Source organism: Parasteatoda tepidariorum, chromosome 2, assembly GCF_043381705.1.
Source record: "Parasteatoda tepidariorum isolate YZ-2023 chromosome 2, CAS_Ptep_4.0, whole genome shotgun sequence".
NCBI classification, from domain to species: Eukaryota; Metazoa; Arthropoda; class Arachnida; order Araneae; family Theridiidae; genus Parasteatoda; species Parasteatoda tepidariorum.
The window spans coordinates 36057202-36079890 of NC_092205.1; the positions used below are offsets into that span (position 1 = coordinate 36057202).

The window sequence follows — 22689 nt, forward strand, 5'->3', positions numbered from 1 at the left end:
ATCTCATAAAAAATTTCTTTGCACTTAAAGTTAATTGTAATTTGATTTCGTTATTTTAATTTCTCTCAATTTTGTTTTCGCAGATTTCGAAGGTTTATTTTTGTGTTGATTATAATATATATTGATATGTTGGCCACGCTCCATTAATCCTTTTAAACTGATAGAATAATAAATACAGAGAAGTGCTGAAACTTTTAATTATTAATTAAAAATGTTTTGATAAATTCAATATAAATTCTTCTTTTTTCTATTTATAGTGGAATGAACCACATAAATTAAGTCCCGACATAATTAACATGGGATATAGTGAATACTAGGTTGTAGTAAACTTTTTTAGTGGTCTCTTCTGAACTTCCATCTAACTAATGTTATTTTATACGCTTATTGTGGACTGCTAAAAAATTGGTAGTTCGTTTGTAGTCGACTCTAATTACATTATCTCAACTTTTTTTTTTTCAATTGGGTACTTGCACTTCAAGAAGATCACTGACCCACACATGACACCTATGCCATCAGCTCCAGCTGATCGCTTAAAGCAAAGTGGCCTGTTAAAGTTGAGCTAAGTTTCTCCACATAAGTTAATAAACGTGAAGTTAATTAAATACAACGGCGTATCGCACACCGAATTTGTTGAAATATAATTCTCTCTCGTCTACATCTTTTACTTCACTTAGATTTATTATTTGTTTATGTATTTTGTTGTAACTGTGATATATTTTTGTTTTGCGAGGGCAGCAACTTCGATGCATAATTAGTTTGTTTATATTCTACGTGGTTTTGGATTAAGTAAGAAATATATAGAGAAAGAATTTAAATCCTTTAGAAAGAATCTTTGTGTAAGAATATAGACTGTGTCACTTAATAAAATTGATACTTGACGTGCTTGGCTTAATTGAAATAGAATGGAAAGAACAGTATCTAACGTTAACAAATGCCACGTTTTAACTACCAATGAGGATCGAGATACCCACACTACGTCACTTGCATGTATCCCATTCTCTAATTTTAAATTTACACGAGCTAAGATTGCAAATGGAGGCATTTTTTTACATCGCGTTAAACCTTACTTTTGTATGTTCTTTGTTTTTAAACTGGAACAAACAAGAGGGAAAGTAGCATATCCCTATTTTTTATCCTCCCCCTCTATGTTGGAAAAGAAAAGGGAATTTTGTCAAACTTTATCTTTGAATAAAAATTGATACTGAAATATGCGAAAAATTTATTCTTTCAAAGTACTTGAAATGTAGTGAACCACTGTTTATAGTGGATTTATTACTAGGTCCACAGACAGGTTACTATAACGGGGCTCCACCAATACTTCCTAGAGGAGAGAAAGCCCTTCCACGGGTTACTATAAACGTGAAATCCGATCCTTTTAGTAGTTCGAACGTTGCGACAATTTTCACATTTTTACCTCAATGCACAGTGTAGTAGACCGAAGATTGTGACATTTTTCGTATTTTCCTCCACTTCGCAGTTTATGTTTGTTGCTATAATGTAACTGTGAACTTCCTTAAGAATTATTTTGCTAACTGAAATAGATAGTCTGGAATAATAAATACTGCCCACTAAAATATTTAATTGTTTCCAATCTTCAGAAAACTGGTGGACCACTCAACTTTCATGTCCGTCTTCAAGGTTTTGATATGGGTGATCACCATCACCACGATGCTCAACAATCTCTACAAAAAGAAGATGACAACGAAACCCCTGTCACAGTTGCTCATAAACATGGATTCCATATCCATGCCTTGGGTGATCTGAGTAATGGTTGTCAATCAGCCGGGGGACACTACAACCCTAAGAATGTAAATCATGGAGGACCCAATGCTTTAATCAGGTAATATATAGATCTTTTTTAAACTATTAAGGACATATGTTTATTATATTCCCTATGTAGATATGTTGTCTAATTAGACTCTTTCCTTTAAGTTATCAAAACGAAAACCTATTAAATCTAGATTTAAAACCAATTGGAAGCATACTTTTTTGTATAAACTTCACTCCGTCAACCAATTTTACAGTCACGTATTTCCATGTCATAAATAAACTCGTATTGGAGATCGAAATGAACTACAGGACGCAGGTGGTATTACTCTCTACACATGCTTTCACCATTAGCGTGTGGGCAGTCTTAAGAGAAGGTAGTAAGTTCGTTTCTGTCTAGATTAAAAACTTTTAAGTTAGGATACTATATGGAACTCAAAACTGCACTAAAGAAAGCATCATGGAAATTTCAGAAAATAATTTTTGCAATTAAGTACGAAAAATGTTATAGAAGGAAAATACGTCGTAGTTTTTCTTTTGGATGAATTTTATTTAAAGAATTAGAACTTAGTATGAAATGGACATAATAGGAACTGATTACTGACCTCAATCAAACAAATACACATATCTTTTTACCATCTGTCAATTTATTAAGATAAGTTTCACAATTTATTAATGTTATCCGCCCAATGAGTTTATACCAAATGAAACAGGGAAATTCAGTCCTGCCATTTCATCATAAACATTTCATGTTTAATGCATGAGGATACGTAATACAGCAATTTCTTAATAGCTGAGAATTCGAAATTGATTTTACCGAAGGAAAAAAAACCTAACTAAGATATTTCTGTAACATTCTGATACTTCGTATTGATAATTTTTAATGTAAAGATGTATTAACTCTTGCCAAAGGTAAAAATGTATTATCATAAGATTCAAGATGTAAATGTCGAAAAATAAGATAAATTTCACAATTTAACATTTAAAAAAAAATTAATGTCATTAATGTAACAAAATTCATGAAGTTAAAAAATAATAAATGTTTTAACTTCGTTTTTTTTTTCTCGAGAACAATCTATCGTTTCTTGAATTTAGTTGTTTGACACATTGTTGATATTGGAGAAAGCATGACATTTTTGCAAATCCTCTAACAGACCTTATAGTTAAATTTAAGTATTAATAAATTAATATAAATCGAAGTGAATTATTTTTATATATAATGAATAGTAGTGAGCCTTACAGTTATATTTATGTTTTTAAAAATGGAAGAAATAATATTGATTAATGTCCAGACGAAGTGTCTCTAAACACTTTACAAAGGTGATTATCTTTCGTATAAAACAAACAAGCTTTAGTTTTTTTTCTTAATTTTTGATTTGTTTTCAAACTGAAACAGGAAATTACCGTCCAAATATTTTTTATGCCAGAAGATGGCAGTAAAAGCAAAGAAATAGAGATGTTTTCCATTTGATTGCTTTGATAGCGATAAAAAAAACCTCTTAAAGATGTATGTCGCAATTGTTTACAAGATAAACGTGATTATCAGTAGTATTGGCGACAACAAATTCACTGAACTTATAACATAAGAATGATGTTTTTCATTCGTATGTTGTGTGAAAACTTAATTTTTTGAAAAGCATAGGGCACAAAATAAAAAAATGGAGCATCATAATAAATTTTGACTTTAAGTTTGGATTTTCTCAAATTAGGATGCAATTTTTATAGTTCGAAGGTTTAATCTTAAACATGTAATTAATTTGTGCGAACGATATTTTAAGTTGTGATCTAAAACTTCCTTGAAAAAAATGAAGTTTTTTCTTGAAAAATGTTGATTTTTGTTTCTGGAAATTATTGTTCCAATAGTTTAGTCAGAAGTTTCTATTGAAAGTTTGAGCTTCTTAATATAGATTTCCATTTGCAAAATTTTTTTCAGACCTTTAAAAAAGTTTTCGAAATATGACAAAATATGTACTAAATTAAATTAACACCAGCGAGCTCAAACTTTCGACTACTTTTATATATTATGCTATATTGTTTTACTCTATATGTTTCAACTTTTCTACTATTTCTATATTTTCTACTATTCTATTCCAAAGTGTAATGACTCCCAGCCCAAGAATCATTTCCATTCTTGTTGACGTGCATCCATCTTTGTTGTCAACATGTCACTCAAACATAATACAAAAATAATTATAAAAAGCTGCCTTGATATTTTAATGAACAATATTTAATCACAACATCGTGTTAATTATATTTTACAATACATGTGCAAAAACATATAATAAACATCTAAAAGACATATCTCAATGACATACGAAACAAAACGACTTTTAAGCTAAGAATCAAATATTTTGAGTTCTTGAGATTTTTGAAACAACATATAAAATCGGAAATACGATATTGCCATTGCATTTTAATTAAACATTGTTTAGTTACAACGTCGTGTAAATTACACTTGACTATTAATTAAATATTTTATGTTTTACCAATTAATTTTGTGATACTAAGATTATTAAACATTTTCAGAGTTTCTTATTGCTAAATTACCTCAGATAAAGTTTTATTTTAACAAAGATTTACCCTTCTTTTACGCATTTCTTTTCAGAGGAATTATCTTAAAAGAAACCGAAATTGGATAGATTTTATCTTCAGATGTTATTCTTTCAGAAAATCTCTTTATCAAATCATTGTGTTTTNTGCGAAGCAAACCATATAAGATTGCGTAGCAATTTTCGGGGGTTGGCGAGCGTTAGCGAGCAGAGGGCGCAGCCCACTAGTGCTATATATTTGACGCTATATGTTTCAATTTTTTCTACTATCAAAGCGAAATTACTCCTAACCCAAGAATCATATCCATTCTTGTAGACGTGCATCCATCTTTGGTTGTCAACATGTCGCTCAAACAAAATACAAAAATAAATATAAAAAGATGCTTGAAATTTTAATGAACAATATTTAATCACAACGTCTCATTAATTATATTTTACAATACACGTACAAGAGCATATAGTAAACATATAAAAGATATATTTCAATGACATAAATTTTCTATTACCAAACAAAATAACTTTCAGCCTAAGAATCAAATATTTTGAGTTTTTGAGATTTTTGGAACAACATATAAAATTGGAAATACAATATTGCCTTTACATTTTAAATAAACATTGTTTATTTACAAAGTAGTGTAAATTACATTTGACGATTAATTAAATATTTGATGTTTTACCAGTTAAGTTTGTGTTAAGATTAAAAATTTTCAGAGTTTCTTATTGCTAAATTACATCAGAAAACATTTACCCTTCTTTTGCGCTTTTCTTTTCAAGAAAATTATCTTAAAAGAAACCGAAATTGGATCGATTTTATCTTAAGACGTTATTTATTCAGAAAATCTCTTTATCAAATCATTGTGTTTTCTGATAAACATCTCATCATTGTATTGCTGTATAGTTGAAACTAAACGAAATCATATTACAGGGAAAAAAACAAGTGTTGAAACATATTATTTCATTTAAAACTCCTCCAAACTGTTTTATTGGAAATGAAGTGCAAAAAATATTTTAGTTTACTATCCTAAATGTAATAACAAATTATTTTTTGAATTTATTCTTATGTTATATTTGATTTGGTTATTCTGCAATTGACATTTAAGATATTAATAACTAAAATTTTAATGAATTCGTGTAAAAAAATATTTAAAAATATATAGAAGCATTAGGAAGCTATTTATCAACACTTTTTTTCCCCTTTCATTGAATACAACTATATTTTAGGATTTAGCAAAATAAATTAACTTTCTAAGTTTATATAGCCCACCCAAAGATGCTTTTAGTGTTCAAAAAATATCATTTAACTTTGTGAATCGAGTGCAATACCTTTTGTGGAGCAAGATAAATGGATTAATCGACTAACACTGTAAAAAATTCCCGATCAAATAACGGTAATAAGTACCGGTACTCAGAGTGTCTGTACTTTCTTACCGTAAAATCCATTTTTCCCCCGAACATGTGACGGGACGAAAAATCTGATATACCGTAATTTTTACAGTAATAATCACCGTAAAATCACTGAGTCCTTATAATCAAATAAATATTACTGTAAAAATTACGGCATATCATTTTACGGTAAAAGAATATTACTGTAAAATGAATTTTACTGATGATGCATCCAAAGTGCCGGCATTTTGTACCATAATTTGAGCTCAAATCTTTTTTATGTGTATTTTTTTTAAAAATAGTAATCTTAATTATGTATTAATATTTTATTTTAAATAATTTTAACGTATTTGAAAGTAGTAGTTTATTTACGTCGTGCTAGAGCTGTACTATGGGCTATTGGCGACGGTTTGCGAAACATCCCTAAGGATGATCCGAAGGCATACCATCACAATTTTGATCCTCTAGAGAAGGTATGGCACCTCTGACATGACCTACCGAGCCCTGTCGGTAGCTCGACGAACTGCGTGTGAAATCGAGTACTTTACGGTAGAACAGTTTAACGAGGACCAATATCGCACTCCCTCAGTCCCTTCGCAAGCTGATCAAAGAGGTCACCCATCCTCACACCGACTACAGTCAGTGATGCTTGAATTCGGCGATCTGCTCGGAACCGTGTCTTAAAAATCAGACCATTGAGAGACATATTTAAAAGCTATTTAGAAATTAAATTAAGGAAGTTTAAAGTTCATCAGTATCCATTTTTTTACAATAAGTTAAAAACACGCAATCACCTCAACTCGGTTTTTTATGTTAAATAAATAAAGCTTCTGATATTCGACTTTACACCATTGCTGCAGTATATTTTTTAGATTATTAACGCAACATATAAACATTAAACTATCATGTAATTACTGTTTATAGAACAATAGAGTATTGTTATAAATCTTGAAATAAATTAGCTTCCAATTGAATTTTTTTTTAATAAAAATAACTTACAGATTTTTCTTCTCATTTTAAAACTGATATTCACGAATTCACATAAGTAAGGATTATCATGTTTTTTTACTTAGCACTTCAAACACTTTTCATCTTTTTTTATAAGTTTCTTTAATATCATTTCTATAGAGATGTTTACCATTATAATTTTTTGATAAGCACACCCTTTTTACGCTTTAACTTTCTTTTAAAAACTTTTTTTTTCGCCTCTTATAAAATAACGTCAACTACTTGATCAGCTGGATAGCTTGGAAAGTGGGAAACGGTATTTCTGTTTGCCAAAAAAAGATTAAATTTACTTGATAATGTAAACAAATTTGCGAAAACACTTTCGTCTCGCATTTTTGAATGCATTCTAAACTTTCTTTTTGTTATACCTTGATCTAATTTTTGTAGATAAGTATTTCTTTCTTCAGCATACTTTAATAATCAGTAATAATAAAATATGAAATCCAGGCCAGCTTATTGAATGATATAAAATGTATGCCAGATTTCTTCTTTTTGATATATGATAATCACGGCTACCTTTATTTGTTTACAAGTCAAATCGAATATTGCTCGATAGGTGTTTGCACTTCGAACATTCCACTCAAAATATCATTTCCGTTGTTTACTCACAGAATCATCGTTCATAAGCTGACGTCACACTGAGCACAAACATGCTTTCGCTTACTGAGCACGTGTAGAAAATTGAATCTTTTTTTTAGGAACACACGTTTTTTTTTCATTATTATTATTAAATATTTTAAGCAAGCGAATGTTTATATGAAATATCCTCTTAATCAAAAGAAAATTGTCTGTTATGAAAGTAAATTATGCATATACATGTAATAATTCATGAAAAACAAATATCTTTAAAATGTAATCAAGCAAATGTCCTTGTTAAGGGTTATGTCTTAATTTTTTATTTTGTCCATATAAATAAAAATGTTTTTTTTTTTACCATCATTTTGTCAATTTTTTAAAAATTTTAGCTCCTGCTACGATCCATATGTTACATGGAGAAAAAAAAATTCTGTTAAAATTACCGCACAGTATAATAAAGACATTTCTAGTAAAAAAACAACTTAATTTTGGTTAATAAAACCAAAATATACGGTATTTAGACCATTCATTTGGTGATTTTTTCAGTTATATGACAATTTACCGAAAATAATAGTTTTCAAAATTGTAATTTTTACTACCACAAATTTAGCAAAAAATGCAAAATTGAAAAGTATAGATGGTTAATAAAACCAAAATAAACGGTATTTAAACCATTCATTTGGTGATTTTTTCGGTTATATGACAACGGTTTACCGAAAAGAATGGTTTTCGAAATTGTAGCTTTTATTACCACAAATTTAGCAAAAAATGCAAAATTGAAAAGCATAAATGGTTTCTATGTCATACTCTAAGATATCATTTACGAACTTTAACAACATTTACCCAGTTTTATCACATATTATGAAATATATTTTATTTTTACCAAAATCATTACCAGAGCGCTTTGGTAAAAATTTCCAAGCTTTTTGATATTTTCATAGAGTCACAAACACGTTAAATATACAATGTTCTGGTAGTTTTGACCATACTTTTTTTTTCTCAGGGTACAGATGGTCTCAAAAATTAATTTTTTATATTGCGGGCTACACTCCGCCATCGAATTCCATTGAGTGTGAACGAAAGAAGACCCCCAACGATTTAATGTTATTTAACTTTTGTGACATTAATTATTTACAGGAATGTTTTTTACTAAACATACGAATTCTTAAAAATTGGATTTCTCAGGAACTATTCAACCGTTTTCTCACAAATTTTTTATTTTGCCGTTTAAAAATATAAAAATACATACTTTAAACTGATGTAAAAAATTGTGTACCTTACGATTAAAAATTTTTCGCCTATTGTTCAATAAAATAATAAAAAATAATAGTTTACTAACATTTAGTTTTTGCTTGGAATTATCTTAGGATAAACGATTTTTATAATTGCATACAATAATTTTTCAATTTGTTCGAAAAGTTCTCTAGATATGATGAAATACGCAAAAAGTAATAAAATTAAGAAGTCTTAATCAAACTATGGGGAACATATTACCCAGATTGCTGCTGTCTCCTATATTTTGGAAGTCAGAAATCCAAATCCATTGAAAAAAATAAGTTTATCCAGAGAAAATGTGTTTTTATTGTTTGATTTCGTAACCTAATATATCGTCTGCGCTAGTTAACATTAAGATTGAGCCCTAAACCATGAATATCCGATCATTAGAACGAAAGTTATCCAGGATGATATCTTTTTTATTGTGCACTGTACATATCGAACTGAATATATTACAGCAATAACAATTAAAACCGTTTAATTCTGTTTCTCATAGTTCCTGTTTTCAATCTTAACTCTCTTCTGATTTATAGCTATTTTTATTTATCCTGATATAGGATTAATTATCTATATTTATTTTACGTGCGTCAAAATCGTCAACTTCTCTTTCTAATATGCTACAAAAATCAAAATATATTCATTTTTAAACTTTTTATTTGTCAGAAGATGCTTTTTATTAAAAAGGTAAACTAAAAAGGCATGATGACATCACTAGATTGTAAAAAACATTACAGAATGATTTCAATTCTATTAAAATAGATTTAACTAAATACGAGTTAATGTTAAGAATCCAGCATTTGAATGTTCTTTTAGTCAATTAATTGAAAGGCATGTTACCAAACTACGACTATATCTAGTGAGATGTCGAAAAATGTTTTGGGTGCCTAGGTAATGGTTCATAAATGATGTTCCGTGGAATCCTACGGTTTCGTAGTAGAGTTATAGGGATTCCGAGACAATTTTTAAATAGCTCTTTTCTAACTTTTTGAAATCTATAATTATATTTAGACCCACCCAACCAAATCCATCATTCATATATTATTTCGATCGCCGTTACAAAATTGTTTAAAACAAAATGCCAATGAGAGAGAAACGGCAAGCGTTTTAAAAATATATATAAAACGTTTATAGCAGCTATTTTTATTTATTTTTTATTTGATAATGCTTTAAAAATATATAAAACGTTTATAGACGTTGTTTTTATTAATTTTTTATTTTATAATATTTAAAAAAAAGCATATAAAGCGTTTTATGACAGTTATTTTTATTTATTTTTTATTTTATAGCAATACAAAAAACAACTTTTTAGCTAGATTTAGTTCCAATACTGCAAATTCAACAGACGAACATAAAGCCGAATTTAAGATTATTAATGATAAATCAATGAAAACATTTTAATCCTTTTTCTAATTATAAAATGACAAAATAATGTTATTGTGGTTAATATATTTAGAATTGTCTCAATTTACTTTATTTCTACAGTCGGGGTTCCATCGAAGAATGTTGATTGTTTAGGGCTTCATATCCGAAAAAAATCAGGAATCAATGATCTAGGGTGATCAAAGGCGGCTAGTTTAGCAAATTATTCTAAACTCCTTTGGAATTTTCACATTTAAAGTTAAGAGAAAAGTGAATCCTTGTAAACCTAGAATAAACCATGAAGTTTCAAATGCTTGCAAACTGTTTTCGAAATATCAGAATTACCTGAAATAATTTGTTTTGAAAAAAATATTGAAGGATAATTTTTTTACTGCGCAATCCTATTTAATCCAGCCAAAATTAATTAATTAATTCAGCCATTAATTAAGCAATATTTTTGTGAAAAAAATTTCCATTTGAAGCATTATGGTTTACTTTGGAATATAATTCACTTTTTCTATACCTGAAATTTTAAATTACTTATTTAGCTGAAGGAGAATTTGACAAGTAGCGATATATGATTGCTCAGAATATAATCTCATTCTGATTTATAAGAATGTTCTGACTCTAATAAAATTCGTTTTAAGCAAAATTTTTAAAAAAATCACGAATTAAAAATAAATAAAGATGGAAATTTAAAAAAAAATGAAAACTAACTATATTCTCTCTCTTTGTAAGTTTTTAGAAATTGAAAAAAATAATTTAAGTATCTTATGCAAATTCAATCACATTTTTAAAAAATTAAAAAAAAAATTTTTTTTCTTCAATTTTATGTTGGAGTTTAGGAAAAAATCGACTACAATTCTACACTGTCAGCTAATTCATAACAAAGCTCCTTATATTTTTAGTTATTTTTATCCTTTATATTTTTTGCTATTTTTGTCCATTATTCTTTGCTATTTTTTTCCTTTATATTTTAAATTAAATATTTCAAGCTACTCGAAAAAGTATTTGAATCTGATAGTTAAGGTTTTTTTTCTGGTTTTCTACGTTTCTTATGCTTTCGGCCATTCCTTTCCCTCTTAAAAAAGAGTTTGTAAATCTACAGGCATGTAAGAGTTTTCGAAACGTTTCAAGATGATAAGATATCGCAGAATTTGATAAAATCGTTTAGTTTCTCTCAAAAGTGACTTAAGGCATATGAAACACACACCTTGAATTAAAAGTAAATAAATAAAACCAAAAAACCCAAATGTAAGATTTGAGTTCTTCGTAAGATTTTAGTTAAGTTTTCTAAAGATGTATGAAGATATTTTATACCCCTCATATGAATGCAATCGTAATTTTCAAAAATTACGATTTTATTTTTTACCGTATATTAATAGAAAAAAGAATCAAATGTCTTATTACTATAGCAAATTTTTTCTAAATTCTTAAGCAGAGTTCTTTATTATTTTAGTTAATTATGACCTTTATATTTAATCACTCTAAAAGTATTTAATAGTCTATTTTTTTAATTTTAAGTTCTGACTGCTTTTTTTTTATTTATTTTTTTTGCTTTATATGTCTTTTTCTATTAACTAACATTTTAATTTTCTCCTATTCTTAAGAAAAGGGAATTCTTTGTTTCTCTGAGAAACTCCATCGTTATCTTCACTTTTGCCTCAATAGAATTTTTTTTTTCTGAGAGCCATAAAAAAGTGAATTCAGATAATTTCTCGAAAAAAATATTTTTTTTACTAATATAAATGTTTTTAATCTTATCTTTCGATTACTTGGGAAATTTTGTTGCTAAGATAATTATATCTCAAGTATAGGTATTTGAAAAAAATATCTCTCTCTATATATATAAAAGCGGAAGTCTGTCTGTATGGATGTTCTCTAGTAACTTGAGAACGGGAGGCTAATTTACAATCCAGTGACCTTTAACGACTCGCTCTCTCTGTCTCTTTTGAAGATTTTAATCTTAGCTGTAGTAGGTCCCAATTATAATACAAGCATTTATTTCTTGCAAAACTTCTTACCCAAACTAAAACAATGTCGAGAATAAGGATTTTTTTATTTAAAAAAAAAAAAGCTAAACAGGGGAACGGAAGTGAAAAATCGCGAACGAGAGCATTAATTAGGATTGTGACTTTTACTGCACAATTCCAATTTTCGATGGGGTGATTTGTCAAATACTCGTCATTTTTCGGTAGCATGAAGGCAGGGCCGGGTTAAGCGTATGTGTGGCCCGAGATCATTAAAATTTTTGGGGCCCTTAAATTTTTTTCTCGTCTATTTTTTATTTAATCAAATATAAAAGTATTTATATATCTTTTCATTTAAGAAAGCATATTTAAAATAAAAATAAATAATAATAAATTAAATTGTACTTTATTTTATTAAATTAGAACTAAAAAATTATCATAAAATTTTGAAAAATAATTTTTTTTCTTAATTTTTTAAAATTTATTTTCAAAAAAATCCATTATAAGGGGGCCACTAATCATTGGGGGCCCTAGGCCATGGCCCAGTCTGGCCTTATGGGTAATCCGGCCCTGCATGAACGTCGCGCGCAATATCGAAAATAACACGTAAATCCATTGTTCAAAAACCTTAACTTTTCGTAATATCTTTTGATCGGATACACCGTTCTTCACAACGTTTTTCCTATATATTGCTTATATTTTTTGGAACATTTTGCGATGTATTTTATCTACACACGTGACAGGAAATTGTTTGAATGCAATATTATAAGAACGAATTTTTTTTTTCAAGTTTGTTTTAGCGTACACAACATGGAGAAGGACATCGTTACAAAATATGTAAAACGAAATAGAAGCAAAATAGTTTAACTATGGAAGAGAATTATCGAAGAATAGTTTAATTATATCGCGAAAAAAATTTTTTTGAAAAAAGTTATGTTGATGAACAGATACGCAAACCAAAACGATATTATTTCGATAACGTGTGATATTTATTTCTAATATTAAATCGTAATTTATAAAATATTTCGAGTTAAAATAAATGAAGAGAAAAAATTCACAAAATGGACAATTTACTGAGTTACTGACAAAAGTAAATTTACTGACAACTTACTTTTTAAGACTGTTTCCTTAATTAAAAGAAACAGAGAATATTTTTTGATAGCTGGTAGATAGCTTGTGAATAATGTAAAGCTTAAGAATCAGGAAAATAAGTTGTAAGCATAGGAAATGTAAAGATAATATTTTGATCTACTTTAAGCAGTTTTAAAAGAACTTGAATTGCTGTCACATAAAATTTCAGTTCCTGCAATAAAAACTTAATAGTTTTTAAAAGTGGGCAAGTAAATCGAAACGAAAAACAATTTAAAGAAAACGTAAATTTCCATTTCTGCTTTATTTTTAACATTCAATATTCTTTCCTTACATTTTTTAAACATTTTCTGACGTTAAAGGACGTGTTTTGCATAATAAAAATGCCATCTGAAACCACAATTTGATAAGTTATCGCATCATCCAAAAGTTATTGGTTTACGTTTTATCTTATGAATACAAAGAAGGAAACGAACTTTTAGTAGCATGAATCACAATAAAAATGTTTCATATCTAGGAATATCTCTTACTAGGGCTATAGTTCATCTAAGCTACATCGCAACACATTTTAAAAAAGCCAAAATTCTAAGCGAAAACTAATTTTTAATATTGTCAATTTTCTGGATGATTACTAAATAACATATTACTAAGACGTATTATGCCCTCAAAAATTTATTTCGAACTTCTAACGTAGATTAGCAAGTTTTATTTGTTTGCAGATTTTCTTAGAAATCTGATAAACAATGCATTTATCTATAGGCATCAGCAGTTAATTTTTAGAGATAAAGTTTTAAAAATGCACTACGCTATAAGAAAATTTCTGATTAATTTGCAGAAAAAAGTAGGGCACTACGAGTACATCATCAGTAAAATGCACTTTTAACATACAATTTAAAATCGTAATTTTCACAGTAATATTTATTTAATTACAGTGATATATAGTAAGTACCACCGTAAAATTTGCGATACATCCGATTCTTTGTTAAGTAAAATTTTACAGTAAAAATAGATTTTGCTGTAAAAAGTACCGGCACTTTGGTTGTTGATACTTTTTACCATAATTCGATCCAGAATTTTTTACCAAGTTCAAAGGGGTTATAATTTTTTGAGATGAGTTGTTTTAAAGAATTATTTTCTTTTAAACAACTAGCTTTAACTTTATCAATGGCAGAAAATATCAAGCGTTCGATTTAAATAAAGCCTTTTTTCTCAAATCTGATCACAGTTATTTGCAATGATTCCCCCCCCCTCCCAAAAAAATACTTATTTACTTAGTTTTTTATTGCTCTCTTTCGTCTTTGTAAAAGCGAAATCTTATAGAGAATTTCAACCTCTTTCCGAGTAGCTCTATCACTCAAACGTCTCAAAACTATTAACATGTCAAAAACTATTTCCTGGTTAATAATATTGAAAATTTAAATCATTTTCAGAACACTATAAGTTAAAAAGGTTAATTACCTTTATTTATCTCAGATTATAATTTATCGTCCATCAAAATTCCACCTATTTTTCGACTAACTTTAGATATTTAATTCCTCTGGTGCTCAACGCCTGTTGCTATTATAAGTTGCAATACTTTCTTATCTGATCAGAATCAGAATTTATTCCATATTACCATATTACCTAGAATTTATTGTCAATCAAAACTATTGGCGTAGTTTTAATGTAGGAGTTATCGATTATCACCTATATTTATATACACCGAAGAGCCATTACATTATGACCACCCTTCATCTTTAACAATGGGCTAGCCCAGGAACAATGTCTTCATGGGGCACATTAGGACCCATAATCCTCATAGAACAATCCCTGACGTCTGTAAGCTACTTGAACATAGTTGCAGACCAGGTTCACCCATTCATGGCAACAGTTTTTCCTGCGGGGGATGGTGTTTACCAACAGGATAATGCACCATGTCATAAGGGTCGAATCGTCATGGATTGGTTCGAGGAACATTCCAGTGACTTTCAAGTCATGTCTTGGCCCCCAAATTCACCTGACCTTAATCCAATAGAGCATTTGTGGTCCTACTTGGAAAACCAAATTCGTGCTGCCACGCTACCCCCTCGCAATGTGAGGGAATTGCAGGACCAGTTGGTGAGCGCTTGGTACCAGATACCTCAGACTACCTATCAGCACCTTGTGGAATCAATGCCACGGCGGGTGCTAGCAGTTTTGAGGGCTAAAGGTGGTCCTACATGTTATTAGCAGGGTGGACATAATGCAATGGCTCTTGGGTGTATATATTCTAAACATTTAAATTACAAAAAAAATGAATAATGAAAACTTTTTTATTTCTACATCCTACTTACCGTACAATAGTTCATTAATCAAGTAATGCTTAATTTCGGAGGGAGTTTTGTCCCCCAAACCATCCCCAAAACTAAGCCACTGGTTCCGACATATTGTGATAAAATTTAGACTGGAGGTCTATACAATGCAAGTTTCAATTGTTTTCTGACCTCTATAAGCAGAATTCATGTCGTATTTCATCAACTAATAGAAATTATAATAAATAGACTTTTCGACCACTTTCTAATAGGCTAGTGCCCAAATTTCAAATAAAACTCTGCACTTGATGCCACTACGAATTATCATTGTTTCCTAAAGTGTGCAATCAAAATTCATTCCCATTTTGACCCAAATTCAAATTATCATTGTTTCCGAAAAGGTGTAAAAATATTAATTCCCATTTTGACCCCAATTCCTATTTTGCAAACTTTCCTATCTAAAAAATTTAACAAACAAAATCTATGAAGAAGAAAGAACTAAAATACAGGGTTCATCACTTTCGAAAGACGTGAGGGACGGTTGGTCTTTATTATGATGCGCTTTACATTTTTCTTTTTAGTTCTGGCAAAAATGAAATTTTTTTCCTTTTTAGTCTTTTAGAAAAACAGTTTTTAAATTTTATTTTTTTATTGCTTAGCATTTAAACACTTTTTTTTAGCAAATATATATGTAGATACAATTGGAAGAATTTTTTTTTTCCGGAGTGTAGCATAACTTTTGGTATACTAAATCGCGCTCATATCTTACAACTCTTTCAAGAAAAACAAAAAATTTTGAGGTAATTTTTTTTAAAAATAGTAATAATGCATTTTCTAAGTTATAACAACTGATTTTATGGCATTTACATTCGATATACAAATATTATTGAATTCAAAACTGATACTTGCTCATTAATAGGCTCACAAACAATAAGCATCTTTTTGTAATTTTTATTGAAAAAACTATCTAGAAAAATAGGGCTCACAGATCTAAATTAAATATGTACCTACATGATCCTGGGTTTCTATAACTAATTATCCATTTTTAATAAATTTTAATAAAACTCTGAATCAAATATTAAAAAAACAAATCTTATACATTTTAAAATGATGTCGTCAGAAATTACATATAAAGAAAATCTTCGATAATTACGCAAAAATACCCAGAATTTATAATTCATTTCATGCATTTTAAAAATTTAATTAAAACAAGTTTAATAAATACTTATTATTTATAGTACATATGAGTATACTTAACAAAAAAAGTAAAGTTAATTAATGTATATATATATATTTTTAAAGTTTTAAACATAAATGCTTAAGATTTAATTCATCATTTCAACCAACCCCGTGAAATGAAACAGTTTAAATAGTGGCTTGACTGGTCACGTTATATTTGCGACAGTGACAGGTGAGAAAGTTTAAATAATTGTTCAGAAAAAAATGGCGATATTGTAATGGGAATCAGAATGAAATTAAGGTGGTAATTTTTCCTTTTTTTTTTCTTACAGCAACTAAATTGAATGATGATCAAAATAAAACTGACCATTCTTATAAAACAATTAACAGATAAACACACGAACCTTCTTATCCAGTTCTTGTCTGACTGGTTTCTAACTTTTTCTTTTCTTTTTATGTCTTATATAATGGAAATATGTGCTAATTCCAATTCAAAAAATCTTCATGTTTGTTCTAAGATGTATATATATATATCTATATACACACACAAACACATACATATAAAACAAAATCCCTTAGTTTCAGCTATTAGTATAAGATGAGCTCAAAGCGATAAAGTAAGGCATACACATAGACCCAAACAAAACTATAACCTCTTCAATAAAATTTTATGCTATAATTTCAATCGAAGTTTTCTTCATTAAAATATGCTGTTAAACACTATAACACTATATTAACCCTTTGACTCAGAATTTTCATTAATATTTTTCATTATGTATTAATTTAGGTCAAAATTAGTAAAAAATATTATATTTAGAATTTTAATAATTTATAATTATGAAATTAGGCGTGACTTTTACTGCGTTAAAAGTAAAATCGTAAAAACGTGACTCACTTCCAAATGATTCAAATTTAAATAATTTTTAAAATTTTCACTTATTTTTAGTTATTTAGATCTAAGGGAAACAGTTGTTCATCATTGTAAATTCTTCAATTTTGCAAAATTAATTATTGATAAATTTTTGAATATGAATGAAAAAAAAAAATTCCCAACTACTCATTTTGGATTTTATATTTTAGTACAAATATAATTCTGATAATCTAGTAGATTTTTTGCAGTAACTATTAGACTGTTTTCTATAATTAGAAAGCACAAAAATATATTTTTACTTTTTATTAGAGCGCCAGAAAAAAAAATATTATAATTTGACGCAGATCGGACATCGGTGTTCCATCTGCGTCAAATGGTTAAACACTATTTGTTTTTACAACTAAGTGCTGTTTGTGATAAATATAAGAAAAGTGTAAAAAAAAAACGTTGAACGTCGGTGTTAGGAAATTATAACAGGAATATATTTATTTAATTTAATTCTTAAAAAGGTCGAAATGTGACTGTTACTAAAATTATGTTATCCTACTTTTACTCAATACAAAAATGCAATTTGAAATATTCTTTGCAAAATTGTCGTTTCTTTTTATAAGGTGTCCTAAGATTTTATGAAATTTATTTTCATTGAATATTTTGCTAAAATCCACGACGAGCTGAAACGAACTGTTTAAAATTCTAGAATTTTCTCACAGCTTCACAAGGACGAACTAAAATGTTTGAAAAGTTTCCTTCACTTAGCCAAAAAATGTCGCGATGAACTGATGGGTCCCGACAATTTATTTTGCATTTAACCATTACTTAGTGCTGGCAATTGTGTGTATTATTATTATGACGTAGATGAATATCAACGATTCCCCCCCCCCTCCAACAAAATCAGAGAACTTCTTATACGACTATTCAAAATATCCTAGAAAAATGCTCTTTCACATAAATGAGGAGAAAGACTCTCTTTAATTTTTAAAAAACACCCAAAACCATCGAAAACTTCCTTTCTCTAAGTTTTTGTTTAAAATATAATAAGGTTTATCTTGTTTTTCTTGCTTACTAGGGGGATAAATACCACGATCAACAAAAGTACATTTCTTTTCGCCACTCTAAGTAGTATAAATGTATTTTAATTAAAACAGTTTGAAGACGAAGTAAAACTTCTATTCTGTTATCAATTTTTCCAATTATTTTTAAGACTGATTAGATATTTCTTTCAGACATATCCCAGACTTTTTAAAATTTTATATCCAGTGTAATTTATATTCAGATACGGTTTACTTCTTAATGTATTTTGATTAAAATTCTAGAGTCTTCTCACAGTTTCACAATGAAAGTTTGCTTACGTGAAATGAACGTGAATCGTTTGCTTACCAGGTATCGAGATATTCAAATAACTATACGTTATCCGTTATTCGAAACCTTAAGGTCACATTCTGAAATCTCTTTATTGTTCTTCATAATATTTTAAATTAAATTAGGAAACATTTTTTTAAACAATATATTTAAAATCATACATTCTCCGGAATAAAATATTTCCAAGTGCATTAAACTTAATGCGCTTAGCTTAAAGATAAATGCTTTATAATTCATGAACTAAATAAAAATCATACTTTATATGGAATAAAATATTACACAGTAGCACTTAAGGTAAACACTTTTATAACTCATAAAATAAATACAAAATTGTATTTTATCCGGAATAAAGTAATACAAAGTTGCTCTTAAAATAATGAGTAGCGCTTATTTAACATATATTTTCTCATCTGTAATAAACTTAATGCAAAATAATTCTTTATTCGGAATAAAATAATACGAAGTAGCTCTTAACATAACGAGTAAAGCATATGTAATATAATTTATTTTTTTAATCTGTAATCAACTTAATGCAAAATAATACTTTATTCGGAATAAAGTAATACAAATTAGTTCTTAACATAACGAGTAGCGCTTTTTTAACATACATTTTTCCATCTGTATTAAAATTAACGCAAAATAATACTTTCTTTGGAATTAAATATTGATACTTGATAAAATAATCCAAATTACTATGACTACGTCATAATGAAATTTTAAAATAAAATGTTATAATTATTAACAAGATTGGAGTCTTTGGATCAATGGAATCAAGATTGGTAAAAAAATTATCCATTCTTGTCCATAATATGAGTTCTTACAGACCTACTTAGGCGTAACAGCAAACAATCTTTATTAAAATTTTGAAATATGAGTTAGCTTATTCCAAATAACTGTATATTCCGATTCTGTTTCAATTTTCAATATCTATTGCAGGACTGCATAACTGTATATTTCGATTCTGTTTCAATCGCCAATATCTGTTGCAGCATATCTAATATACACCATAACCATAAGTATCTTGATACTTTCAGTCATCGCGATCTTACTGATAACCTTGATTTATGTTAATGAAGGCACGTAAACCGGCAAGGAATAGAAATGGAACTGGCGACTGGGTGTAATTTATCTTTTATTATATAAAAGGTGAAGTCCTTCAAGAATGTGAGTGCAAGGTGATATTATTTTTAATAAAAATTTTCAATTTCGCCGGGTAATAAGCTTTTATTTTTTGCTCGATTGAAAGTATTTTTAGAACAAAGTTTTTGCTGTTGGTTTTTTTAAGTATTACTACATTTTTACTTTTGGTGCATAAATAGCTTAATGTATTTTGGAAATGGGACACATATCACACCCCGGCACGAAAAGTGACACAAGTCAAAAAATAGCATTTTTTTTATAACCCAAATCACTAAATGCCAAATGTATTATCGCCAAATGTATGAGATAATCGCTAAAAAATACTCCTTGAAAGATTTTTGTTTTACTTGAAAAAGTTGAATAATCCGTAAAGTTCCGATTATTTCAAAATGCTAGAAAACTATCAAAATTCAGAGATTTCAAGAGAAAATATAATCTTGAAATTGCATTTACTAACAATTTTTGCTGAATGCAAATTAAAAAAAGTGCCTGTAGTTAATAACTGAGCAATGTAACGCTTACGATATCTTATACACTTAATCTTGTTTTTTTTTTGTTTTTTTCACTACATTTGCTAGCCACTGTATAGTTTCCTGTGCCAAAATTTCAAAGTGTAATACTATTTACTAATATTTTTCTGAATGCATCTAAATAATTTAACAAAATGAAACCATTTTTTCTCTTGACATAGTGAAAAATAAAATTCGAATTGAACATTTAGAAAAAAAAACTAATTCGAAAAAACTCCCATGAGTTTATAAACAATTTTTTGAAACAGTTTCTAAAATGCGAACGCGCTTTTATAAAAATCATTATAAAAGAAATTTAAAAAAATATTAACTCATTAAACAAAATTAATATAATAAATGAGGGAATAAAATAACACTTTTTTTTTACTAAAAACTACAAAAAATAATAAATTCGAATTAGATATAAAAAATAAATTTATTTATGTGGAACAAAATTTGTGAGGTTCTAAAAAATTTTTTAATGCAATTTCTTAAATAGGGATCTGCGAATTTATCTAAAAAAATAATAAGTGATTAAACAAATAAAACTCTTTTACCTGACATAGCGAAAAATAAATTAGAATTTAACATGAAAAAAAAAAGATGCGATCGATGAGTATTAGCTTGTAAATTTCATGGGACCACACCTGTCTTACAGAGGACTACTGAGGAAATAAAAAATAAAAAAAAACAGATACTGAAATAAAAATTAAAAGAATTAATAAAGAATGTCGAAAATTCTTGTGAGCTTATAGACAATTTTGTTAAAACGCTACTAAAAAAGGAATGTGGGTTTTTTTTCTAGAGAAAATTAGAAAATACAAAAGACCTGTCCTTCACCTTTTAATAAACTAATTTCCAAAAAAAAAATTTTCTTAACTTTCTTTTTATGAATGAAATCCGTCACAACTAAATCAAAAAAATACGAAATCTTATCTATGCTATCTTGTTTTTCACTGAAGACTATACATTAGTCAAAAGCCGTATAGTCTTCCGTGAGGGAATTTCAAATCATAGTGTTACGTAAGATAGAACCTGTTCTGCGCTTATTCTCTAGCTTAAATTACAATCTACAATGACAGAAAATATCTCTTAGTACTGTTTTTTTTTATTCATGCATGCGTGCAAATGTGAAGAAATGATATCTAATTTTAATTTTAGAATGCCTAGTTAAGAATAAATAGCCTAGTTTCGATTTTATTTTCCACTAAGATGTAAAATCTTTTAAGTCTAATCTTTGGAATTGTAAAAATATGCACATAATTTTATGCTATTGCTTATAAAACTATTTTTTCGACATAAAGTATATTAGACGTCTTAATAAGGGGAAATAAAGACTAAATAAAAAAGGGAGTTTTTGAATCATGATGTTTTTTAATTTTCCATTAAAACCAACAAGAATCACAATGGAAATATTTCAAATTCGTATACAAATTAATAAGAAAATGAATGAATTGTTGATGAAATATTTTGTGAAGAACACTATTTTTAAACAAGGAACCAAGTTCTAAACATATTTAATTTTAAACTTTTTTGTAATAAGTAAAAACAGAATGAATAAAATATGAATTTTTAATTCTTTTGCAATAAAAAAATATTTCTACACAAAAAACTGGATTCTTAAGACACTTTATTTGAAAAAATTTATAATTAGTGAAAAACCTTAAGTAATATTATAAAACTTAAAAATTTTTTGTTTTTGTTTTACAACAAAATCTATATATATATTTCTCTTACACGGCACCAAAAAAGCCTCATTACAACTCCCGAATGGCAACGCTGGAAAATCAACCAATGATTGCCGCTAAAAATGTCACATGCATCTAGCTGAGATGGCTCAACATATAGCGCTTTTAAAAACGGAAACTGAAATAACCAGAGAGAGCATAAGCTAGGCAGAAGTGAGTAGTCTTTGTCGATAGATCTCTATTTTAGTAACTATTTTGTAAACGCAGAGCTATAAGCGATAAGCAGAGAGCTCGCCGCACTTAACTATACTCAATACTCAATATTCTATTTTAGTATTTTGTCGAAAGAGCTTTTTTTCACGAATTTATATACACTGGTTATCATAAATTAAGGAAAATTCACAAAAATCGCGATAACTCAAGAAATTACACATGGAATTTTATGAAACTTACCCACAATATACAACACATAGTAAGGTATTAAACAACATAAAAAGAAATTATCAGACATTAATAGTAGTATAGAAATTAGCACATGTATAAAATAAACAAATTGGAAGTATCGGTTTGCAATAGAAAAAGTACCTTTAATATGGAATATGATTGCCTCTAGAAGCAATACAGCACAAACAGCGATGTGTGATGCTTTCAATTATGCGGTCTATCAGTTCAATAGGAAGTGAGAGCCATTGCTCTT

General features: G+C 28.2%; 1 protein-coding gene across 1 annotated transcript in view; it reads left to right on the plus strand.

Annotated features, from left to right (window-relative positions):
- LOC107453707 (uncharacterized) overlaps nt 1–22689 on the plus strand; it is a 46446-nt gene that overhangs the window by 12453 nt on the left and 11304 nt on the right. Inside the window, exon 6 of the mRNA XM_016070640.3 lies at nt 1599–1840. Coding sequence (XP_015926126.2) covers nt 1599–1840 — 242 coding nt within the window. The remainder of the gene's footprint in view (nt 1–1598; nt 1841–22689) is intronic.